Genomic DNA, 23,155 nt, shown 5'->3' on the forward strand with positions numbered 1-23,155 from the left:
TGTCTCTCAACTGCAGATCCATCTCTCCAGCCCTGGAATTGTTGTTGTTTTGTTTTAGTTGTTTTTCAAAACATGGTTTCTCGGTGCAATAGAACCTGGCTGTCTTAGAACTCACTTTGTGGACCAGGCTGGCCTTGAACTCACAGAGGTCCGCATGCCTTTGACTCCTTAGTGCAGTAATTAAAGATGTGGGGCACATACCCGGCTAGCCCCAAAACTCTTTGAAAACAAACATACATTTATTTATGCACAAATGTTGCACTATGCAGTCTTGGGATTGAACTCAGGTCATCAGGCTTGGCATTTAATTCTCAGTCGTTTAATTCTCCTCCTCTTTTATGTGTATTGGGAAGGAGGGGTGTTTGAGATGGGGGTCTATGTAGTCCAGGCTGGCCTAGAACTCACACAATTCCGCTAGCCTCTGTCTCCAGAGTGCTGGTGTTAAAAGCTGTACCATCATGTTCTGTCTCCTCTGGGTGCTTGGGTATGAATACCCCTGACTAGGAACTGGTTATGGAGCGAAGGATGACCTTGAACTCCTGAACCTCCAACTTCCATCTCCCAAGTGTTGGGATTACAGGTTTTACCACCGTGCCCACCTAGACATCAGGTTTCTCACGGGAAATTTAGAGGAAGGGAAAGACACTGAAGGTAACTGCTTGAGAAGTGACTGCGGAAGCACTCAAACTAATGCCTGTGGGGACGTCTCAAGTCCACCTTGTCTCTGAATGTTGAATGAGTGCGTGGTTGAACTGATTACTGGGGTAGAGTAAGTGATGTAGGGAAAAGTCGCGGGGGCGCACGACCTAGACCCCGGGTCAGACCCAGAAACCTAGTGTTCTTTCCCAGCGAGACACGCGGTGCCAACCGAAGCTCCGCCCCACACTCGTCATTCGTCACATCCGGCGGGGGCCGTGTTTTGGGCTTTCCCTGGGAGGTGGAGTATCGGTTAACCCCTGCATATCCGAGCGGCCTGGAGCTCGGCGGGCCGGAACCCACGAGTTGGGGCTCCCCAGCCACACCCCTCGTAGGATTTAAAGGGGAAGGAGGGGCCGGACGGGCCGGAGCCCGAGCCGAGGGAGCGGGTATGAGGCGCTGCCCGTGCCGGGGGAGCCTGAGCGAGGCGGAGGCTGGCGCACTGCCTGCCGAGGCCCGCATGGGGCTGGAGGCGCTGCGAGGTGGGCGGCGGCGACAGCCGGGATTGCAGCGCCCTGGGCCGGGAGCAGGTGGCCCGACGGGACGGCCAGAGGGGGGCGGTCCCCGGGCCTGGATCGAGGGGTTCAGCCTGCACTCTGAGGCGGAGAGGACCGACTTTGGGCCTGCGCCGTGTCCGGACGGTCCACAGGCAGAACCCTGTGGAGACGAACACGAGGAGTGCGAAGCAGCTGGCCTAGGAGTTGGGTCGGAGAAGTCCAGCCAAAATAAGGAGCTAGACGGGTCCAACCTCCAGACACATCCAAAACTGAGCAGCCCCCTGGCTGAGATGGAGATGGCCGGTTCCTGGACAGATGGCTTTCGAACTGATCTTCACAGACCTGACCTCCAGGCTCGGCCAAAGAGAGCCAGCCTCTGTACCCAACCAGGGTTTGATGAATCCTGGACCGAACTGGACAGATCCGAGCTGTGGCAGACTCTACCAGAGAGGGACAAGCCCTGGGTTGATCACCTCCGGACCCACCAAGACATGTCCAAACTCCAAAATCACCCAGCCTGCCCCTCTCCAGAACCAAGTGCTGGTACCTCCTGCAAAGAATTGTGCGCAGATGGTTCCAGGACACCACATGACACCGACGGCTTCTGGATAGAGTCCCAAACTGATGGCTCCCTCATAGGACCTAGTACTCAGACAGCCTGCAGACAGCCTGCAAACGATGGTTTTTCAGCACAGGACACTGACGGTACTTTGATTCAACCTGGCACTGATGATGGTCCCTGGGCTAATAGCGTTTTGGAGAAGTCCAATGGAGATGATCCATTAATGGAACCAGAGCCCAGAGACTTGGTGACTAACCTGTGCTCCCACCTGGAGTGCAGCTCCCTGTGTCCTGTGCCCCGCCTTATCATCACCTCAGAGTCTCCTGAGCCTGGGGCCCAGCCGTTGGGACCCCAAACCCGGATTGAGGGGGGCACTGGCGGCTTCTCTTCTGCCTCCTCTTTTGACGAATCTGAGGATGACTTGGTGGCTGGGGGCGGAGGTACCAGCGATCCTGAGGACAGATCTGGAGTGAGTAGGACCCATTTTTCCCCAGAGCGTGCCTCACCACCCCACGTCTCGTGCCCTTCCATCCTTTTGACTTGGCTTAGAAAGCGCTCTTGCAGGCTACCCTTCCCTACCTGCCAGCAATTACATCTCTAGCTCTCTCTTCCCTTCACTGGTCATCTCCCCGTGACAGTCAGGCCGCTAACCCATTTCGTGAACCCCCTACTCTTTGCCCTTTCATTTCCAGCTTTCCCTTTCCCCCTCTGTCTGTTCTTGGAAGCTTTCCCCAGTGGAGGATGGATCACTGACTCACTCAATCATGCCCAGGGACCTCTGAGACGTACCAGTGTGTGAGTCTAGGTGGGCACATAATTTTACATAGAAGGTCTGTGAATTCTGTTGAATCCTCTGGAGGGGGCCTGGTACCAAGCTCTTAAGAATAGCACCAGTAAGGGGTTGGAGAGATGGCTCAGTGGTTAAGAGCACTGGCTGTTCCATCCAAATGGACCCAGGTTCAAATCCTAGCACCCACATGGCAGTCCACAACTGTCTGTAACTCCAGTTCCAGGGGATCTGACACCCTCACACAGACACACATGGAGGCAAAACACCAATTTTTTTTAAAAATATAATACCACTAGATAGAAGGAATGCACATACATTCTCAAATCTATTGATTGAGCCCTTGGCCTATCTGCCCCCCTCCCCCCCCAAGCTGGGGACCGAACCCAGGGCCTTGCACTTCCTAGGCAAGCGCTCTACCACTGAGCTAAATCCCCAACCCCTCCACTCTCTTTTTCTTTTCTTTTCTTTTTTTTTTTTCTTTATTCTTCTGCGGCCCATCCTGGCCCAAAATTTACTATTTTACTGAGTCTGGCCTTGCACTGATCATCCAGCCTCTGGGATTACAGACATACATGTTTTACTATGCCGCATCCCCCTCCCCACCCCCCATAAGATAGATTTGCTGTGTAGGCCATGCTGGCCTGGAGACTAGACTCCAGCTTGCTAAGATCACCCTGCCTCTGCCTTCCAGGAATTACAGACAGGGGTGTGTCACCATGCCACACTCGTTTGTCCGTAGGAAGCAAGGCTGGCTTTCCACCTGCGGCCATCCTGATGCCGTAAGCCTTTTTAAAAAGGATGCATTTATTTAATTTTTTTTACTTAGATTTATTTATTTTATGTATATGTATGTTTTGCCTGCCTGTATAAATGTGTACTATCTGCATGGGTGCCTGCTGCCCGGGAAGGTCTGCAGAGGGAGTCAGAAGTTACAGATGGTGCGAGCCACGGTTTAAGTGCTGGGAACCGCTAACAGTTTTGCTACCTTGAGCTTTCTTTTTTTTTAATTTTTTTTATTGATTTTTATTTATATGAGTATACTGTAGCTGTCTTCAGACTCACCAGAAGAGGGTACCAGATCTCATTACAGATGGTTGTGAGCCACCATGTTGTTGCTGGGAATTGAACTCAGGACCTCTGGGAGAGCAGTCAGTGCTCTTAATCACTGAGCCATCTCTCCAGCCCCTACCTCGAGCTTTCCAAAGGCTGGGATGGCAGGTCTGAGCCGACAGGTCCAGCTGCCCCCAGCTTTCTTTGACTATTGAGAGGTGGGTGGGGGCTGCAGAGATAGCTCAGCAGTTAATGAATGGGCTGCTCTTGCAGAAGACCAGAGTTGGACTTCCAGCACTGTGGGGCTGCTCCCGACTGCCTGTGACAACACTTCCAGGGGATCCAAGGCCTCTGACCTTTGAGGGTACTTGCAGTCACACAGACCTGCCCACACCCACACACACATAATTAAAAATACAATCTTAAAAAAAAAGTTCAGAGGGCAAAAATGCTCAAGGATCCTCACCCCAGCCAAGTACCTACCATGTACCCAGGCTGGCCTTGAACCTATGATAAGGATCTTACTGCCTCGGTCCTCCCAAGTGCTGGGATTACAGTCATGAGCCGACAGACTGACTAGCTCTAGTTTTTCTCTAGATGCTCACAGGGCAAGATGCTCAGGGATCCTCAGCCTATCCAGGTACCCACCCAATCTCCTGGACTCCTCTGCTCCCCACGGGGCCCCTTCGAACTCCTGTTTACATATTCCACCTTCGCCCCCAGCCTGGGTGCGGCTCTCCCATGGTGAATCAGAGGAGCAAGCAGGGCAGGTTCAGGGAGGGAGGGGCAGAGCAGACACAGGTGTGGAAAAGAGCCTCAGGTGGGGTGCAGAGTCCATCTGGTTGCCAGCTTGTCTGTGGAGTCCTCCTACTGGTCTCCGGGCCCTGGAATCTACCTTGATTCCCCCCCTTAGCTTGTGTACCTCCCTCGGAGACGTGTTCACACATGTGGTCCCAGCTGTGAGAAACAGACCTGCCCAAGCGTGTTCATGCCCACACAAAAGCGCCAACCCTCCAGGGCTTTGTGCCATGACTCTTCACCGTGCCTGCCCTCTCAGCTTGACGTCTCTGCACAGCTGAGTTGGAGCTGAAGGAGAGCAACAACAGCGCTGATGACTGTGACTGTCACAGGCACTCTGCGCTGCTTGTCACTCCTCAGGGCAGTCCTGTGACACACTGCTGTCCTTTCTTACAGATGAAATCAGGGCACAGGAGATGGGATCACTCATCCTCTCCAAGGACGTCACACACTTAAGGTTTAACCCCCCACGAGCCACGTGGCGGTGCACACCTTTAATCCCATAGGCAGAGGCAGGTGGCTCTGGTCTACACAGTGAATCCTAGGCCAGCCCTAGCCATGACACAGCTAGACCCTGTCTATAAACAAACAAAAAAATTTAACCCCTAGGCTTGGTGCTGTGACTCACCTGTAATCCCAGCAGAATGAGAGGCTGAAGCAAAAGATTAACCTAAATTTGAAATGTGCCTGAGCGGCAATATGACCCCCCTACCCCCGCCCCCGCCCCCAGATAGGGATGTTCAAACCCTTTCAAATACCAGAAACTGAAGGGGCCTGCCTAGATACCTAGGTGCCTTCTCTTCCCCCCGTCTTTCTGCTTCTCTCCTCTTGTCTGTCTGTCTTTCAGACTTGCTAAGTATTCTTGTTAGGAGGTGCAGACAGGCTTGGAGCTTGCTGTGTAGATGTAGCCCTGGCTGGCCTTGAACTTAACGGCAGCACTGTTGCCTCGGCCTCTTGAATGCTGGGGTGACAACCGTGCTCCCCCATGCTGTGGTACTTTATTTTTTTTTGCTTCACCGTTTCTATTTATTTATGTATTTATTATGCTTATTTAGTGTGTGGATAGTGTGTGGATGTGCGCGTGCCACAGTGTGCCCATGAAAGTCACTGGACAAGTGGGGGAAGTTATTTCTCTCCTTGCACCATGTGGGGTCCAGGAATCAAACTCAGATTGTCTGGTTTAGCAGCAAGTGCCTTTATCTGCTGAGCCGTCTCTCCACCTGTGCTTTTGTCTGCATGCCTACACACATGTGTGTGCCCGTGTCTGTATGTGCTCGGGCATGCATGTGTGTGCACACACGTGTGTGTGTGTGTGTGTGCGCGCTCGCGTGTGTTATTGAACCTGAAGAACTGAATGGACCTAGGACCACCTTGTGCATGCTGGGCAGGCACTGTACTACTGAGCTCTGACGACAGTCCTCTTTTGCCTTGCTTACTTTGAGACAGGTTTTTCCGACATTGCCCAGGCCTTGAACTTGGTATGTGTTCCTAGCAGGCTTGGATTTACCTTCTTCCTGACTCAGTCAGCATCCCTTTCTTCTCTTTCTATAACCATTTGGTTTTTTGTTTTTGTTTGTTTGTTTGGCTTCTCTGTGTAGCCCTGACCTGAAACTCTATAAACCAGGTGACCTCAAAATCTGCCTGCCTCTGCATCGGAGTGACCGAAGGCGTGCACTGCGGCCGCCCAGCCCAGCTGTTTTGATACTGGGTCTCACTCTGTGGTCTAGGATGGCCAAGAGCATTTGGTCTTCCTGCCTCTGCCTCCCTAGTGGAGTGTGCCTTTGAGTCCGGCCATACTGGGAGATTAGCACTCTCGGCTCACTTTTGTTTTATAGGTGGGGAAACTGAGGCACAGAAAGGCATCTTGTGCTTGGTACTGGCTAAGTAAAAGCCACAATTGTTGACTTAGTTCTAGCTTGAGTTTCAAACTTTCCATTTTAAGCCCTCCGGCCTGGGGGGGTCTCGCTGACCTGCCCGCCTTCTTCCCAGTCCTCTTCATCTTTCCAGAAGTCATGCTATGCCAAAACTTCCTGAAACCATCAGCGTCAAGGCTGTGTTCATACCTCTTGTCTTCAGGCCTCGGCTGGCCACCCTCTGCTGTCCCGACCGTCCTGCTGCGAAGCCTGAGTGCACACTGTCCTGGCTCCTTGCTTTCTTGCCTGCACATGTTCCTGTGGCTGACAGTCCCTCACTTCCTACTCTTTATTTAATTCTGAAATCACATCTGACCATAGTGGCCTAGCTGTGTGCCCTTCCCTCCTGTTTGTTTTTATAACAAGGTCTCATAGCACTGGTTGGCCTTGAACTGTACTGTGTAGCTTAAGGTGACCTTGAACTCCTAATCCTCCACCTACAGGCTACACTGCCTGGCCTTTCTTCTTCTGTCCTTCCTTTTTGTCATCCTCTTATAAACAGTAATTGTTTCCTAAGCTCCTGTACTTTGCTGGAGATACTGGTGATCAAATCACGACTCTTTATATATGATCTTCTGACCCAGGATCTTACTGTGTTGTCCTCTCTGGCCTGGAAAGTCCATGTAAGCCAGATTGATCTGGAACTCACAGAGATCCGCCTTCCTCAAGACACGATTCTTCCAGGCTGGTGGGGCCACAGATGAATCTCCACAGCTTGAGAGGGCAGGGCTGGGGTGAGAGAAGCTTAGGGTTGTGAGAATCCATAGTATAGTTAGGCAGATCTAAGGTATCAAAGAGAGGGTCCTAGAAGAGGGGGCAGGTAAGCTGAGACTGATAAACTATTCCCCGAAAGCCCAGATTAAGATAAAGGACTGGGGCCGTGGCTCAGTGGCAGAGTCCCTGCCTAGAATCCCCCAGTGAGGGGCTGGGGGCGTGGCTCAGTGGTAGAGCCCCTGCCTAGAATCCCCCAGTGAGGGGCTAGGGGCGTGGCTCAGTGGCAGAGCCCCTGCCTAGAATCCCCCACTGAGGGGCTGGGGGTGTGACTCAGTGGTAGAGCCCCTGCCTAGAATCCCTCAGTGAGGGGCTGGGGGCGTGGCTCAGTGGTAGAGCCCTTGTGCTGAGGGCATGCTGGAGGTTTGGGGTACCATCTTCAGTATTGGTGAATGAGAGAGATGTAGGGGCAGGTGTTTATGATAAAACCAGTGTGTGGGGGACACCTGCTGTATCAGAGCAGGTACTAAGACCTACTTGTAGCCTAACAAGTCCACTTCCCTGCATAAGCTCCAGTCCAGCTGGAATGCAGTGAGTAAGCCCCAGGGAAATGGGGTCAGAAACCCCAGAACCAGAAACCGGGCACGGTGCCTGGTGATATTAGGCCAGTGCTTCACCTCTGAATCTGTTTCCTCCCCTGTGACACAGACAACCATCTTCCTGGGGCTGTTTTTAGGATTAAATAGGGTATGGCACACAGTCTTTGTCACGGTGCCTGGAATGTTCCAGGTGCTTAGTAAACAGGAACCTTGATTAATCATCTCCTCCCCATGGGAGAAAAGAGCCCTTCCTGGATCCCATGCTGTCCAACACCCTGACTCCCTGCTTAGCATCTGGCTCCCTGCAGCTTGCTGTCTGCTGGGGAGCTGGGAGAAAACATGCCCTTGACCCTGGGGGCAACGCGGGGTGAGCACACCGCTCCCTTCTCTGCATGTGACCCACTCTCACAGCTCATGCTAAGGGCCACCCTGTGCCTGGGATGAGTGTGTGTGTGCAGGCACTCACACATGCCTGAGTCAGACGTGAAGCAGCATGATTAACCCTGCTCTGTATTTGTTCCTTTATAGTACTGGCATGAGGTCCAGAGTCTGCCGCTGTGCCCCAGCCCTTCCCTGGTTTTCTATTACACACACACCCCCACCCCAACTCTTCCCCTCCCTTCCATCTCTCCTTTTCTTTCTGCTGTTCTTCGTAGCCTTCTACCATTCACTGTGTTCCAGTCCCATGGCAGCTCCTGGGGGTTGGCTCTGCCCTTCCACCATGTGGGTTCTGGGGACTGAACGCAGGCTTCAGTTGGGCCTTTTACCCCTGAACCAGCCTGCCCTGGCCTTAATGTTCGCTACCGAGATGCTCACCTGTTTCCATATTTTCTTCTTTCTTTTTCTTTTTTTTTTTTAAATTAGGAGTTTATGGGTCGGGCTTGATGGCACTCACCTTTAATCCCAGCATTCAGAGGCAGGCAGATCTCTGAGATCTAGAGCAGCCAGAGCTACACAGAGAAACCCCGTCTCAAAAAACCAAACCAACCAAAAGTCAAGATTGATTGGTCTCACTGTGTCACTGTGAGCAGCTCTGTGGGTGCTATACAGAGCAGGCTGGCCATGATTCATACAGATCCACCTGCCTCTGTCTCCTCAGTGCTGGGATCAAAGGTGTGCGCCACAATGCTCTGCCTAAGACTATTTTTAAAAGTGATTTTCATATGTGTGTGTGGGGGGGGTTGAATACCAGTCTCTTACCCGAGGAGGCCAGGAAAGGCTGTGGGATCCTCTGGAGCGGGAGTTACAGAACTCCCCAGCTCTCTGTGAACTGCCCCAGAGGGTACCAGATGTGGGTGACTGGAGCCCTTTGTAAGAGCAGATATATTTACCCTCTGAGCTATCTCTCTAGCCCCTCTGTATTTCTCTTACGTCTCCTTGTTAGTCAGTAGATGAAGGTCTGCTGGAGTGGGACTGGAGAGATGGCTCAGGGTTCAGACCGCTGGTTCTTACAGGGGACCTGAATTTAGTTCCCAGCACCCACATGATAGTGTACAACCACCCATAAACTCCAGTTTCAGGGAAGTCAATGCTTTCTTCTGGCCTGCGGGCCCCAGGTATGCATACATGTACATACATGTACATACATCTAAGTAAAGCTTCGATACATATGAATAAATCCAATTTTTTTTTAAATAAAAAGATCTGCTATACGAACAAATTGTCCCCAAACATGAATGACTTGGAGCAACAGCAAAAGTTTTGCTCATACTACGTGACAGATTAGCTATGGCTGGGGTGTCCTGCTCTGTGCTGTCTGCCTTTAGGGACCAAGGCCCATTCCTGCCCAGCTCCTTACCCCCAACAGGGAACTGAAAAGGGAGCTTCTGAACTGGTCTGCAGCTTCCGCCTGTAAGTGACACTTCCAGTCACAGTTCACTAGTAGAGCAAGTCAGTAACCCCAGTTCAGGAGGGAACGAGCTGCCCGAAGGGGGACAAACCAGGGCCCTTGGCAACCAGCACTTTATCACTCTCCATCACCTATGTCACCTCTCTCTCTCTGGTGGGCCTCCGTTCCTCCACTCCATCTCTATGGTTTGCTCCAGACCTGACCTTACTGAGAGGCAGGAGGTTTGGCTTCTGTGCTTTGTGCCTGGGTTTAGGGCAATACTGAATTTTGGTTGTTGCTATAGTAACCAGACCTTCCTCCTATGACAAACACGTGGAGACAGACTCTTCCCCACTGGGTAGTCTCATCATCACTGCACTAAGTGGGGTTCCGTCGCTCCCACCAGAGGGACCCTGCTCCTAGGAGGCCACCAGGACAGTAATTCCCTGGCCTTGATCTATACCTCATGCTCACCCTCCCTGCAGAGCAAGCCCTGGAAGAAGCTGAAGACAGTTCTGAAGTACTCGCCTTTCGTGGTCTCCTTCCATAAGCACTACTACCCCTGGGTCCAGCTTTCCGGACATGCTGGTGAGACTGGGGGACTTGGTTGACAGATCGTCAGGGCCTGGCATAGGTGTGTGACCTAGGAAAGTCCTGCACTGTATACTTCAGTACTGGCTTGGTGACAGTCCCCACCTATGGGGCTGCTATGAGAAACATTTAGATCTAGTAATACTTTATTTATTTATTTTGCGATAGGATCCATATAGCCCTCGCCAGCCTAGAACTCACTCTGTAGACCAGGCTGGCCTTGATTTCACAAAGATCCACCTGCCTTTGCCCTCTGAGCGCTGAGATCTGCTGGTCGGTTGAGTCTCGGCTTCAGAGTGGGTGGGTACTCCTCACATCCACCTTATTTATGGGTGACCCTAGCCGAGCTGGGATTCAGTTCTCCACGTTAATGTAGAACAAATCTTGCTGCCCTTGCAGGATTAAGGAAGAGTTGAAAGCAAAACATGGAGAGAGTGGGACAGGCAGGTGAGAAAGACAGCGACCAGTCCTGGGAGTCTTTATGTCTCCTGCATGGCGGATGCTCAGTAAACCAAAGCCAAATGGTTTTGTCCTGTGACTCAGTTGGAAGAAAAACAGGGCTTACCACATAGCCTTTGTGTGTGTTTCATCACACAGCAAGATGGTAGGTAGAGCAGAAAACACGGTTGCCAGCATCCTTGACGAGTGTAAGCTGAGTGCTGAGCGTGGGCGCACAGCTTCTTCTTCACTGTCATTTGCTTGTTTGTGTGAGGCAGGGTCTCACTGTGTCGTCCTCACTGGCCTGGGACAGACACACTGGAGACCCGTGGCTTCAAACTCACCAGAGCTCAGACTCCCGTCTCTGCTTCCTAAATGCTGGGCTTAAAGGATTGCATCACCAAGCCTGGTTTGGCAAACATTTATAGTCCCATCACTTGGAAGGCTGAGGCAGGGGGATCGTCAACTCAGAGGCCAGCCTGGGCTACAGAGCAAGACCTTATGTCAACAAAGTAAAACTATCCTTTTGCCTTATAAAAGAAAAGAAAAGAAAAGAAAAATTTGTAATTCTGTTTTAGCCAGGTCCGTGTTCCAGGTAATGTCAGAATTATGAATTTATTTATTTTATACCTAGAGTGTTGCCATACAATCCAGGTTTGCCTTGAATTCACCGTGTATACTGGACTGGGCACAAACTTGTGTCTGTCTTCTTGTCTAAACCCTCTAATTTCTGGAACTAGAGGCTGAAGCCACTGTTTCTAGCAAAAATTAATTTAAATAAACCCAAGTGGCTTTCCTCTGGGGAATCATATGAGGGTCTGTTGTAGATAGTTATGTTGTTAAGTGAGATGTCACAGTTACCTCAGAGGACAAGAGCACCCATTAAAATTACAAAACGGGGCTGGCAAGATGGCTAGCTGAGTAAAGGCATTTTCTGTGCAAGTGGGATAGCCTGAGCTATTCCTAGAATCCACACAGAGTAGAAGTAGGCCCATTTAAAACCAGGTGTGAGCTGGACGGTAGGAGCCCATGACCTTAGTCCCAGCACTGGGTGGCAGGAGGGTTTTTATAAGTTTAAGGCCAGCTGTCTCAAAACAAACAAACAAGATACTCTAAGAGCAATACCCCAGAGAGGGAGGGAGAGAGTGTTGGTGGAGACAATGGACTGCATGACAGAATGACATGGCTGCTGTCTGGTATTGCAGGGAAATAGTCAATGTCAGGTCAGGCTCTGACCTCTCCTGGGTCTTGCTTCCCACAGGGAACTTCCAGGCTGGTGAGGATGGCCGGATTCTGAAACGTTTCTGCCAATGTGAGCAGCGCAGCCTGGAGCTGCTGATGGGAGACCCCCTGCGGCCTTTCGTGCCCACTTATTATGGCACGGTGCAGCGGGATGGCCAGGCCTTCAACCAGATGGAAGACCTCCTGGCCGACTTCGAGGGCCCCTCTATCATGGACTGCAAGATGGGCAGCAGGTAGGACTGGGGCAGCCATGGGGCAGTCAGAGGAAGTGGTGAACGGTTATGAAACTAGAGCCAAGTGAATCCAGAGTAGCTGCATCAGTTTGTGCTCTTGTCAGTGATCCATAAGGGTTCCAGGTGTGCCGGCCTGCTGCAAGGGCTCCAGGTGTGCCAGGGTTCCAGGTGTGCCAGGGTTCCAGGTGTGCCAGGGTTCCAGGTGTGCCATCTGCTGCGGGGGCCGAGGTGGGGGGTCAGGTGTGCCACCGGCCTGCTGTACCTTCTTGGTATTCTTGGTTCTATCTTGATATCACCTGTTTCATTAATTTTTTTGATTAGTTGTTTAAATATTCTGGATACACACACGCACGCACGCACTATAATATGTGAATATTTTCTAACTTCTTTCTTTCACTTTTCCTGGAATGAGGACTAAACTCATGACCTTGCATTTGCCATGTCATTAATTAAGAACTTAATACCATTAACTCTAATACAGAATCTGGTGTTTTTTTCCCCTTGGAATCTCTCCCAGTTGTGGGGGTGTGGGGTGTGGGGTCTTGCTTTCTCTTAATAAACTAACATTGTTTCCTCTTTGAAAATAATTCTGGGGATGGGAAGACGGCTTACTGTTTACGGGTGCTGGCTGCTCTTCCAGAGGACCTGGGTTCCCAGCACCCATGTAGTGATCATCGTACCTTGTAACCCCAGATCCGAGGGAGTCAAATGCCTGCTCCTGGCCTCTGAGGGCTCCTTTATGTACAACGTGATGCTTATGTATCCACACAGACTCACACGTGTAATGAGTTAAAATACGTAAAAATAAATAAATCTTACCTTTATAGTGAGTTCCAGACGGGGCTGGCGGGCTACATAGGAGACCCTGTCTCAAAGTTCAGTAGAAATTAAGAATCTGGAGCCTGTGAGATGGCTCATTGGGTAAAAACTCAGGGCATCCAGCCTGACAGCCTGAGTCCCACCCCCGTGACCCCATATGGTGGAAAAGGGCTGCTACAGACTGTCTGTCCCCTACCTCTTTGTAAGCATGTTTCCTCTGCCAGTAAATGAACACATGGTTTCAGAAACCTGAAGTTCAAAATTTACTGTGAAATTGGAAGCTTCATTCAATAATTCTAAAATCTGAAAACTTCAAAGTCAGAAGCACCTTTAGTTCCAAGTTTTATTTCCTTTTGTTTACTTGTTTATTTAATTGTATGTGTAGGGGTGTTTTGCCTGATGCATGTTGGTGCACCACATGTGTCCTTAGTGCCCAAGGAATTCAGAAGAGGGCATTAGATCACCTGGAACTGGAATTACAGACAGTTGTAAACTGCTGTGTGGGTGCTGGGAATTTTTTTAAATTATGTGAGCAAATTTTGTGCCAGAATAGAGTGTTAGAATCCTTGGGACTAGAGTTACAGACACTTGTGAGCCACTTTCTGATGCTGGGATTGGAACTTAGGTCATCGGAAAGAGCGGTGTTCCTAACCACTCAGCCATCTCTCCAGCTCCTGGTCCCAGGTATTTCAGGTAAGTAGTGGCCAAGCACCCAGGAGCTGAAGTACTTTCTGTTTTGTCAAACGTTGTTTGCCTATTATTGTTATTGATGGCCTTGTGTTTGAAGAAGCTCTCAGCCCGAATGTGGTGGTGTGTGCCCTTAATCCCAGCACTCGGGAGGCAGAGTCAAGAGGATCTCTGAGTTCAAGGCCTACAGAGTGAGTGTTAGGACAGCCAGGGCTGTACTAGAAAAACCTATGTCAAGGAAAAAAGAAAGAAAAAAAAAAAAGTCTTTGCTTACTGTCTTGTTTATTGTTTAAATTTTTATAGTTTATTAGGTTTTTGTTTTGAGACAGATCTATATAGATATATAGAATATGAACATACTCCCTTTCCTGAGCCCTCCCTTTTATGTGTCCCATCCTCCCTGGGCTCCACTCCTGGTCTTCCCTCCCTCATGGAGTATAGCAGCTGGAAGAAACTTTTATGTTTTTATTTTGTAAATTAAATATACTGGCTAGCCTTGAACTCACAGGGGTCCACCAGCCTCTGTCCTCCAATTGTTGGGATCAAACGCTTGCACCTCCATTCCCAGCAAAATATGTCAGTCAGGAAGTGTGAGCCCTGCAGCTCTATGCTTAACGGTTTTCTTTGGTCTATCCTGTGCGCTCAGGACATACCTGGAAGAGGAGCTGGTGAAGGCCCGGGAACGACCCAAACCCCGGAAAGATATGTATGAGAAGATGGTGGCAGTGGACCCAGGGGCTCCCACCCCAGAGGAGCACGCTCAGGGTGCGGTCACTAAGCCCCGATACATGCAGTGGAGGGAGACCCTGAGTTCAACGTCCACCCTGGGCTTCCGGATTGAAGGCATCAAGGTGAGAGCCAGGAGCTGTCAGGTTTGTTTTGACACTCAAGAGTTCTGGGACTGGAGCAGTGGGCTGACTTCTTATGGGGTGTTCGTGGCAGGGGATGCTAGAACGAAGCAGACCCATGTTTGCTGGTCCAGTTAGCTGGTCTAGGGAAGGCTTCTCACTCCTGCATCTAGCAGAGGCGAGGTTTATCTGTGTACTAGAACATACTCCCTTTCCTGAGCCCTGCCTTTTGTGTGTCCCAGCCTCCCTGGGCTCCTCGCCTGGTCCTCCTCTCTCCGTCATGGAGGATAGCACTGGAAGGATCTTTTTTTTTTTGGTTCTTTTTTTCGGAGCTGGGGACTGAACCCAGGGCCTTGCGCTTCCTAGGCAAGCGCTCTACCACTGAGCTAAATCCCCAACCCCTGGAAGGATTCTTTTTTTTTTTTTTTTTTTTTTTTTTTATTATTAACTTGAATATTTCTTATATACATTTCGAGTGTTATTCCCTTTCCCGGTTTCCGGGCAAACATCCCCCTCCCCCCTCCCCTTCCTTATGGGTGTTCCCCTCCCCACCCTCCCCCTATTGCCGCCCTCCCCCCAACTGTCTAGTTCACTGGGGTTCAGTCTTAGCAGGACCCAGGGCTTCCTCTTCCACTGGTGCTCTTACTAGGATATTCATTGCTACCTATGAGGTCAGAGTCCAGGGTCAGTCCATGTATAGTCTTTAGGTAGTGGCTTAGTCCCTGGAAGCTCTGGTTGCTTGGCATTGTTGTACATATGGGGTCTCGAGCCCCTTCAAGCTCTTCCAGTTCTTTCTCTGATTCCTTCAACGGGGTCCTCTGGAAGGATCTTTTATGTTTGTATTTTGTAAATTAAATATACTTAGAAAAGCTGGATGTGGTAGCTTAGATCTTTCATCCCCCTGAAGACTGCGAATTCAATCTGAGTTACAGCGAGAGTTCAGGACCAACCTAGGCAGCTTAGAGATAGCTTGTCTGGGGGAAGGGGTGGGGTGGGGGAGTTAAAAAAATAAAAAGAGCTGGGAGATGTAGCTCAGTGTCAGAGGGCTCGCTGGGCGTGTGTGAGGCTTCAGGTTCAATTCTCAGTAGCACTAAACAAACAAATAATAAAAAACTAAATAAACATTAGGGCAGTAGTATATCAATAGAGCACATGCCTAGCATGTATGAGGAGACCACTGGTACAGTATCCCCACCCCACATCTGTTTGAATAATTAATCACATAGTCAATAAGTTTAAATAGCCAGGTGTGGTGGCTCATGTCTGAAATCCTAGCACTTGGGAGGCTGAAGCAGGAGACCAGGAGTTTGAATTCAGCTTAAGCATAAAGAACCACATGCCTAGCCTCAGGTACCCCACACCAGCTCTAGGCAGTAGATACACAGATGTTCCCATTTTCCAGATGAGGCATCGGAGGCTGAGGCAGGGAATAGGACTTGTTTAAGCTGAATGAGGCAATGCACTTGGGAAATAGAGGCAGAGGATCAGGAGTTCAAGGCCAGCCTTAGCTATGGGTAGTGAATTGTTGGTGAGCCTCAGATACACGGGACCCTGTCTCAAAAAGAGACAGATTTGCTTAAGCCCACACTGTAGCAGAATCATGATTGGAGCCAGAACCTGACCCCCTACCAGCCATAACTGTGTGTTAGATGTGGAAGGAAGCTTACAGCAAAGTGTGATGGGGCTGGGTTGAGTTGGGCTGGGTGGGCAGACGGTTTCCCTGAGTGGGGCTCATCAGGAAGGCCCACAGGTTGCCCAGTGCTGGAGGTGACACGGCACACCTGACAGCACTTCCATTTTGTTTTGCAGAAGGCCGATGGGACCTGCAACACCAACTTCAAGAAGACACAGGCTCTGGAGCAGGTGACAAAGGTGTTGGAAGACTTTGTGAATGGGGACGTTGGAATCCTAGTAAGTGAACACTTGAATCCTAAAATGTAGCAAGAGACAGCCACCGTCTGTTGTTGCTTCCTGGCTTTGGGCTGTGCCAGGCTGGGCTACCCTGGCCAGCTTTGTTCACAGTCTGCCATTGGCTGGTGGCTTGGCTAAGAGTAGCTTTTACGTCTGCCTTGGTTCACAGCCTTGTTCAGGCCTTGGGTGTCTGTGTGTTAGACAATATGGCAGGCTAGCTTGTGCTGTCCTCACCTCGGGAACAGGAAGCTAACAGCGTAGCAACATTCTGTTGGCCAAAATAGACCAAGGCCCCACTCGGGGGAAGGGGAACCTGACGCTGCCTCCCATGGAGGAGCTGTGGGACAGGTGGGATTCCTGCCATCCGCTTTGCTCTTGTGGGTACTACCTTATGGCTCCACCCCAGGGCCACTTCTTCCCGCCATTTCCTTGCTTCCTTTTATTTCATCTTGACTGGCCGTCTAGGCTGTCAGGGTGAGGTCTTGGGTTTCTGTGCTAATGAGAGACCCCCTCTCTCTCTCACTCAGAGAAAGTACGTGGCGCGACTGGAGGACCTTCGAGACACTCTGGAGAAGTCTCCCTTCTTCAAGACCCACGAGGTGCGAGTCCTGGGTACCAGTAGGTGTCTGTGGGCTCCAGTGTAGGGCTTAGCAGAGGGGATTCAGGACAGGAGGAAGTGGGAGCATGGATTCAAGCCAGATGGTCTGGGATGTGGCTGGTGCTGCTGTTTGACCTTAGACTTGCCTTCTTGGGCCTCAGTTTCCTTTATTATTTCCAGGGCTGGGAGTCAAAACCAGAGCCTCTCATTCACTGTGCTGAACACATCCAGTCCTTGTTTTTTCTTTGTGAGAGAGGCATGTTTTTTTGACAGCACATCCCATGTAGCCCAGGGTGGCTCATACGATCTTCCTGTCTTTAGCCTCCCACATGCAGGGATTACAGGGGACAGCACCACACCCAGCCTTCTGGACCCAGCTGGTTTCATCTGCTCAGACAAGAGCAGGGGTGGTGGCACCCCACTCGCAGGACAGCTGAGGGCTGAGAGGCACAAGAAGGCAACCTTCAGGGTGTACAGAGGCAGTCCCATCACTACTCCTGGGTCTTAGAATTACTTTATGACTAGTAATGACGTGTCTCCAGTACTGCCGTGTTGGGTGGTTCTCGTCTTTTCCTTCTCCTAGCCTGTCTCTCATGTTGGTCCTTTTTTTTTTCATTTGTATGTTTTGTTTTCTATTAATTATTTGTAATGGGTATGGGCTTGTGCACACTTGGAGCACTGAGGACACCGTGAGAAAGCACATGCAAGTCCACGAGATAGAACTGGGGTCCCCAGGCTTGGCAGCAAGTGCCCCACCCACTGTGCCGTTCGTTTTGTGGGTTTCATTTAGCCTAGGCTGGCCCAGAACTCCTGATCCTCCTGCCTCAGCCTTCACAAGCATTAGGGCTATAGTTGTCACTATGCTTGCTGTCACCCTCTCTCTCTTAGGAGGCTTGGGTCGTCTGAGGCTGTTTGCAGGTCACAGCAGTGATGGTCTCAGCCCCTCCCGCTGCCCCTAGCCCTTTCCTTTTCCTCAGTGGCAGCTCTGACTTTCCTAGGAAGCTCTGCGCTGGAAGCCTTGCTATTCAAGCTGAACAAGTCTCAATCCCAGCTGTGCTTCTCCTCAGCCTCCTCAGCCCAGGCAGCCCCCACGGAGGCCTCAGTGTCCATGGCACCTGTAGTTTGACAGCAGCAGCCGTGTGGGCACAGATGGAGGTTAATGAATAGACTATCTATTAGAGCCCAGCCCACAGTAAGCCATCAGAGGATGCCAGCTGTCATCCTCAGTTGCTTTGGTCAAATGTCACCATTGTCCCTCTTGCTATCTCAGGCTTTATGAGGAAGTAGAGGTCTCTCCTCTCCTAGTGTTTGGTTTTGCCTGCCTAGTATCTTACTTCCATTTAAAATACACAGCAGTAGGCGTTTGCAGTTTCCCTCCCTTGACAGCTGGAGAGACATAGCAGTCTTGGATGCTTGCCATATGGTGACTTCTGCAACTGGCTGCTGTCTATCTCTATTTTCTGTTTAGTAGGGGATATGAACTCAGGATCTCATGTCTGCTAGGCAAGTGCTCTACCTCTGAACTACATACCTTCCTCACACTCTCCACTTTTATTAAAGACAGGGTCTCGGGGCTGGAGAGATGGCTCAGCGGATAAGAGCACTTGACTGCTCTTCCAGAGGTCCTGAGTTCAGTTCCCAGCAACCACATGGTGGCTCACAACCATCTGTAATGGAATCTTTTCTGCTGTGTCTGAAGACAGATACAATATACATATATACATACATACATACATACATACATACATATATATATATATATGTATGTATGTATATATGTATGACAGGGTCTCATGTAACCCAGGCTGTCCTGGAACTTGCTATGTAGCTGAGGATGACGTTGTACTTTTGATCATCCTACCTCTACTTCCTGGGTGTGGCATAATTGGTGTGTGTTAATGCTTATAGGCAGACACTCTACTGATTGAGTTATAGCCCCAACTTTTCACCTTTTTAAAAAAATATTATTTATTTAATGTATATGAGTACACTGTAGCTGTCTTCAGACACCAGAAGAGGGCATCAGATCCCATTACAGATGGTTCTGAGCCACCATGTGGTTGCTGGGAATTGAACTCAGGACCTCTGGAAGAGCAGTCAGTGCTCTTAACCACTGAGCCATCTCTCCAGTCCCTCACCTGTTATTTTTGTTAGACAGGGTTTTACTGTGTATCTTTGGCTGGTCTAGAACTCACTAATAGACCAGGTTAACTTCTGTAGGTTTTTTCTTTTTTTTTTTTTTTTTTTTTTTTTTTTTTTTTTGGAGCTGGGGACCGAACCCAGGGCCTTGCGCTTGCTAGGCAAGCGCTCTACCACTGAGCTAAATCCCCAACCCCACTTCTGTAGGTTTTTATTTTGAGACAGGATTTAAGTTACCCATGCTACTCAAGGGACCAAGCCAGCTCAGTCAGTCAACAGGTTCTGGGGGGTGAGGGGTTTAAGGGGGGGCGAGGATTAAAAAGAAAAAGACAATTAAACAACACTGTAGATGCATAACCTCACCAGTTCTGAGACTGAAGTGGTAATTACATGTAGATAATAAGGTCAGATCTAGGTTAAGGAACAAGCAAGGTAATAAAGTCCCATGATCACTGTTTCTAGGTGCTTATCAGGATGACCAAGGTATCTGAGCCTACTTCCTTGTCCTAGCCCAAAGTCAAATTCTTGCCTGAAGCCGACTTCTTTGTTCTATCCCAAAATCAGACTCCTGCCCGAGCTTACTTCTGTCCTGGCCCAAGGTCAAATTCCAGCCAAGTTCCTAGCAGTGGCCCCCAAAGCTCTCCACACTTTCTGTTGTCTAAACTACAGGCCTTGGACTTTTAATCCTCCTGCCTCGGGTTAAGGCCTGTAATCACAAGGTCTAGCAGCATGTGGCTCTCCAGATAGGCACCTGGAGGTTAGAGGACAACATAGGAGAAATTTCTCTTTTTCCACCATGTGGGGCCCAAAAATCAAACTTCCTTAGGTCATCAGGTTTGGTGGCAGGTGCCTTTATGTGCTAAGCCATCCCACTGGCCCCTCTGCTCACTTCATAGCCCAGGTTAGCCTTGAGCTCATACACATTCCTGCCTCTGCCTCTGAGTGCTGGAATTAAGATGTGTATCACCGTGGCTGGCTTAGTGACTTTCTTTTGAGGCAAGTTTACTCTGTCAGCCTCGGCAGGCCTGGAACTCACTGTGCAGCTCAGGTTGACCTGAGCTTGTGGCTGTCCATCTGCCTCCCCAATGCTTAGATTGGGGATGTACCACACCTGCTCATCAATGATGGCCTCTGCAACAGCAGAGCTCCACTGCAGTCCCCACCGAGGAGTGCTCCACTGCAGCCCCCACCGAGGAGTGCTCCAGGCAGACACTGGGAGCACTTTAGGAGCCTGTGGCTTGTAGAGTGCTTCTGGTGACCCCAGGAGGTACAGGGTTACCGACTTCCCCATTCTACAGACAGGGCACCAAGGCTGGAGGAAGGAAGCCACTTGCCTAACATTATCAGCCACCGTCCAGTAGGCCTAAGAAACCACTGTCCTAATCTAGAGAAGTTCTCCAAGTCTTGTGTTGAGTCTGAGTTCACTGACTCAGGGCTGGGACTACATTTAAGTTTGTGCAAAGTGGATTAAAAATGACCAGCAAATAGCCCAGTGTGCTGCTGGCTCACACCGTTAGTGACAAAGAGGAAGCAGGAGGGCTGGGAGGCAGGCTGGCCTGTACGAGGACACCCTGTTAACACAAATAAACCAAAAGAGGAGCCAGGCATCTTGGAACATGACTATAATCTCAGCACGTAGGAGGTAGAGGCAGGAGGATCTGGAGTTCAAGGACAGCCTTGGCTGTCTAGGTAGCTCAGGACCATCTGGGACTAAAACCCCATCAAACAAAAAAAATGAGGGATAGAAAACAAAGGTGACAGGGGCTAGGGATGTAGCTCTGCTGTGAACTCCTTAGTTTATTGGAGTCTCTGGATCATTCTCTGGGCGCGTGTGCCTGCACACACACACACACACACACACACACACACACACACACACACACACACGATCATTGTAACATTCATTGTGTATTTGTTGAGTTTTAGGAACCCTTTGAAATGCTTTGTGGTCATTACATGTAAATTATATAATTATTCTCAGTTTGTATATTTAGAAACAGTCATAGAGAGGGTAAAATAGTTGCCCAAGCATCAGAGTCAGGAATTGAACTCAAGTAGCCTCATTCCAGAGTTTCTGCTGTCCACCACCCTGCTTTAGTGCTCAGTGGGGATACTTTGGCTAGTGCTCGCTCTAACTGCTTTTCTCTGTCTGCTGCAGGTAGTGGGCAGTTCCCTGCTCTTTGTGCATGACCACACCGGCCTGGCCAAGGTTTGGATGATTGACTTCGGCAAGACAGTGGCCCTGCCTGACCACCAGATGCTCAGTCACAGGCTGCCTTGGGCTGAGGGCAACCGTGAAGATGGCTACCTCTGGGGTTTGGACAATTTGATCTGCCTCTTTCAGGGCCTGGCCCAGAGCTGACGTCATCTGCCGCTGCTAGGCTCACTTGGGAGGATAGCGAGTGTCTGGCTGGAAGGTGTTGTCTGGCCTGAGGCTGCTGATGGAAGATAAGGTGCCTCAAGGTGTCACCAGACCAGTATGGTCTGAGGAGCTCGAGGGTCTCTGGCAGCACTGGGCTCCCTTAGGTTATGGGAAACAAGACAGGTGGAGGCATTGAGTTAGCAGAATGTGAATGGGGAATCCTGATCAGCTAGGAAAGCATCTAAGGGAGTACCAGAGGCCACAGCTGGAAGAATGAACATTTCCCTGAGTCGGCTCTGAGCCTAGAGCCGACAGGTTGGCTTTGTTCCCCAGAGGACCAGGCATCATTTGTGAAGACTACAGGAGCTACTTGTCCACCTGGGCCAGCGACAGCCCCATCCTAGTGCGGAGAGGAGGGTGTGGCCTCCTGGGATACTTGCTGAGGCTGCCCAAGGCCTAATGTTCCTGTGGGGCCAGCTTGCCCTCCTTGCCAGGACAGAAGATTCCTCTCTGTTCCTTTGTGGACTTTGAGCTACTGCAGACCCAGAACGCAGCCATATCCACTGGGCCAGCACTGTGACCATCTTCCTTCCTTGGTGCACCAGCTCCAGCCTCAGCACCTCCTCCTCCTGTCCCTGACACCTGGGCTCTTGTCTTAGCAAAGTCCAGTGACAGGAAGGAGTTTCTGAGGCAAGGGAGGAGGCTTCTCCTTGGGAAAGAGTCAGCCTTGCCTCACTGTGTAAGTGCCCTGACTCACACACAGAATGACGTGCCAGGTTGCCCAGAAGCACAAGTGGGTGGGGCTCTTGGCCCTAACCTTGGACTACCTGGTTCTAACCAAAGACTCTAGACCTCTAGGGTGGGGTAGATAGAAAGCACCCTGCCCCTGTGCCCCAGCACTGCTCCAGAACCTTGGCTTCCTGGCCCACACCGATGGGCTGGCAAGGACAGGAACCTACCTCTTCTCTAAGCTGAAGCCCTAAGGTCGTCCAAGGCCGGCTGACATGTCTTCCTTTTTTACTGACTGACTTTTAGATATATATTTATACGAGGTAGTTAGCTGGGGTGGTGGTGTCAGGGAATCGAGGCAAAATGACCTTACTGTACCTCCTGCCTACAATAGCACCCCAATAAACAGGACAAAGTCAATGTTGTGGATATTTCTGGGCACCTGGGTATGTGGCATCTGAGAGTCATACTCTGGACCTTCATGCTGGAGTAACAAGCACCTTGGGAAAGTGAGCAGGCTGAGGAGGGTCACCACTCATCCAAGACTCAGAAATGCCATTATTTCTTGTTAGACTTAAGACTGATCACTGGGTGGTGGTGCATGCTTTTAACCCTAGCACTAGGGGACTGGGGTGGGGGCATAGGAGGAGGCAAAGGCAGGTGGATCTCTTGAGTTCCAGGCCAGCTTGGTCTAAGAGTGAGTTCTAGGATAGCCAGGGCTACACAAAGAAAGTTTTGAAAACACACACCTAAGATTTGTAGTGTGTGTGTGTGTGTGTGTGTGTGTGTGTGTGTGCACGCTGCACGTATTTGGCCTAAGGAGGCCAGAAGAGGGCACTGGACCCCCCTGCCCTCAGAGCTAAAGTTACAGCTCTACCTGCCTCACTTGGGTTCTGGATCCAAACTTAACAGGAGCAGAAAGTGCTCCTAATTGCTGAGCCATCTCCCCAACCTTTTTTCCCCCTTTCTTTAAAGATAGGATCTCCGTGCAGCTTGGGTTGGTCTGGAACTTGAGGTCCTCTTGTGTAGCCTCCAGAGTGCTGGGATGACAGCGTGTGCCCTGACAGTCGCTGTACAGCGCTCCTAGAATGTGACCTTTTGCTGGTGTTGGGAG

General features: G+C 50.4%; 1 protein-coding gene across 1 annotated transcript; it reads left to right on the forward strand.

Annotated features, from left to right (window-relative positions):
• Positions 1-733: 733 nt before the first annotated feature.
• Itpkc (inositol-trisphosphate 3-kinase C) lies at positions 734-22,461 on the forward strand. The gene is made up of 7 exons (XM_032894128.1): positions 734-2,224; positions 9,930-10,032; positions 11,735-11,948; positions 14,101-14,305; positions 16,112-16,213; positions 16,741-16,812; positions 21,109-22,461. The coding sequence occupies exons 1-7, from the start codon at positions 1,088-1,090 to the stop codon at positions 21,310-21,312; spliced, it is 2,037 nt and encodes a 678-aa protein (XP_032750019.1). The 5' UTR covers positions 734-1,087; the 3' UTR covers positions 21,313-22,461.
• Positions 22,462-23,155: the final 694 nt, after the last annotated feature.

This window comes from Rattus rattus, chromosome 2 (assembly GCF_011064425.1).
Source record: "Rattus rattus isolate New Zealand chromosome 2, Rrattus_CSIRO_v1, whole genome shotgun sequence".
NCBI lineage: Eukaryota > Metazoa > Chordata > Mammalia > Rodentia > Muridae > Rattus > Rattus rattus.

Excerpts from the sequence above, each read along its gene's own strand:
- Itpkc (XM_032894128.1), top strand. The coding sequence starts at position 1,088 with ATGAGGCGCTGCCCGTGCCGGGGGAGCCTGAGCGAGGCGGAGGCTGGC. Across the intron at positions 14,306-16,111 it reads TCCGGATTGAAGGCATCAAG|AAGGCCGATGGGACCTGCAA; the intron begins GTGAGAGCCAGG and ends TTTGTTTTGCAG. Across the intron at positions 16,214-16,740 it reads ATGGGGACGTTGGAATCCTA|AGAAAGTACGTGGCGCGACT; the intron begins GTAAGTGAACAC and ends TCTCTCACTCAG.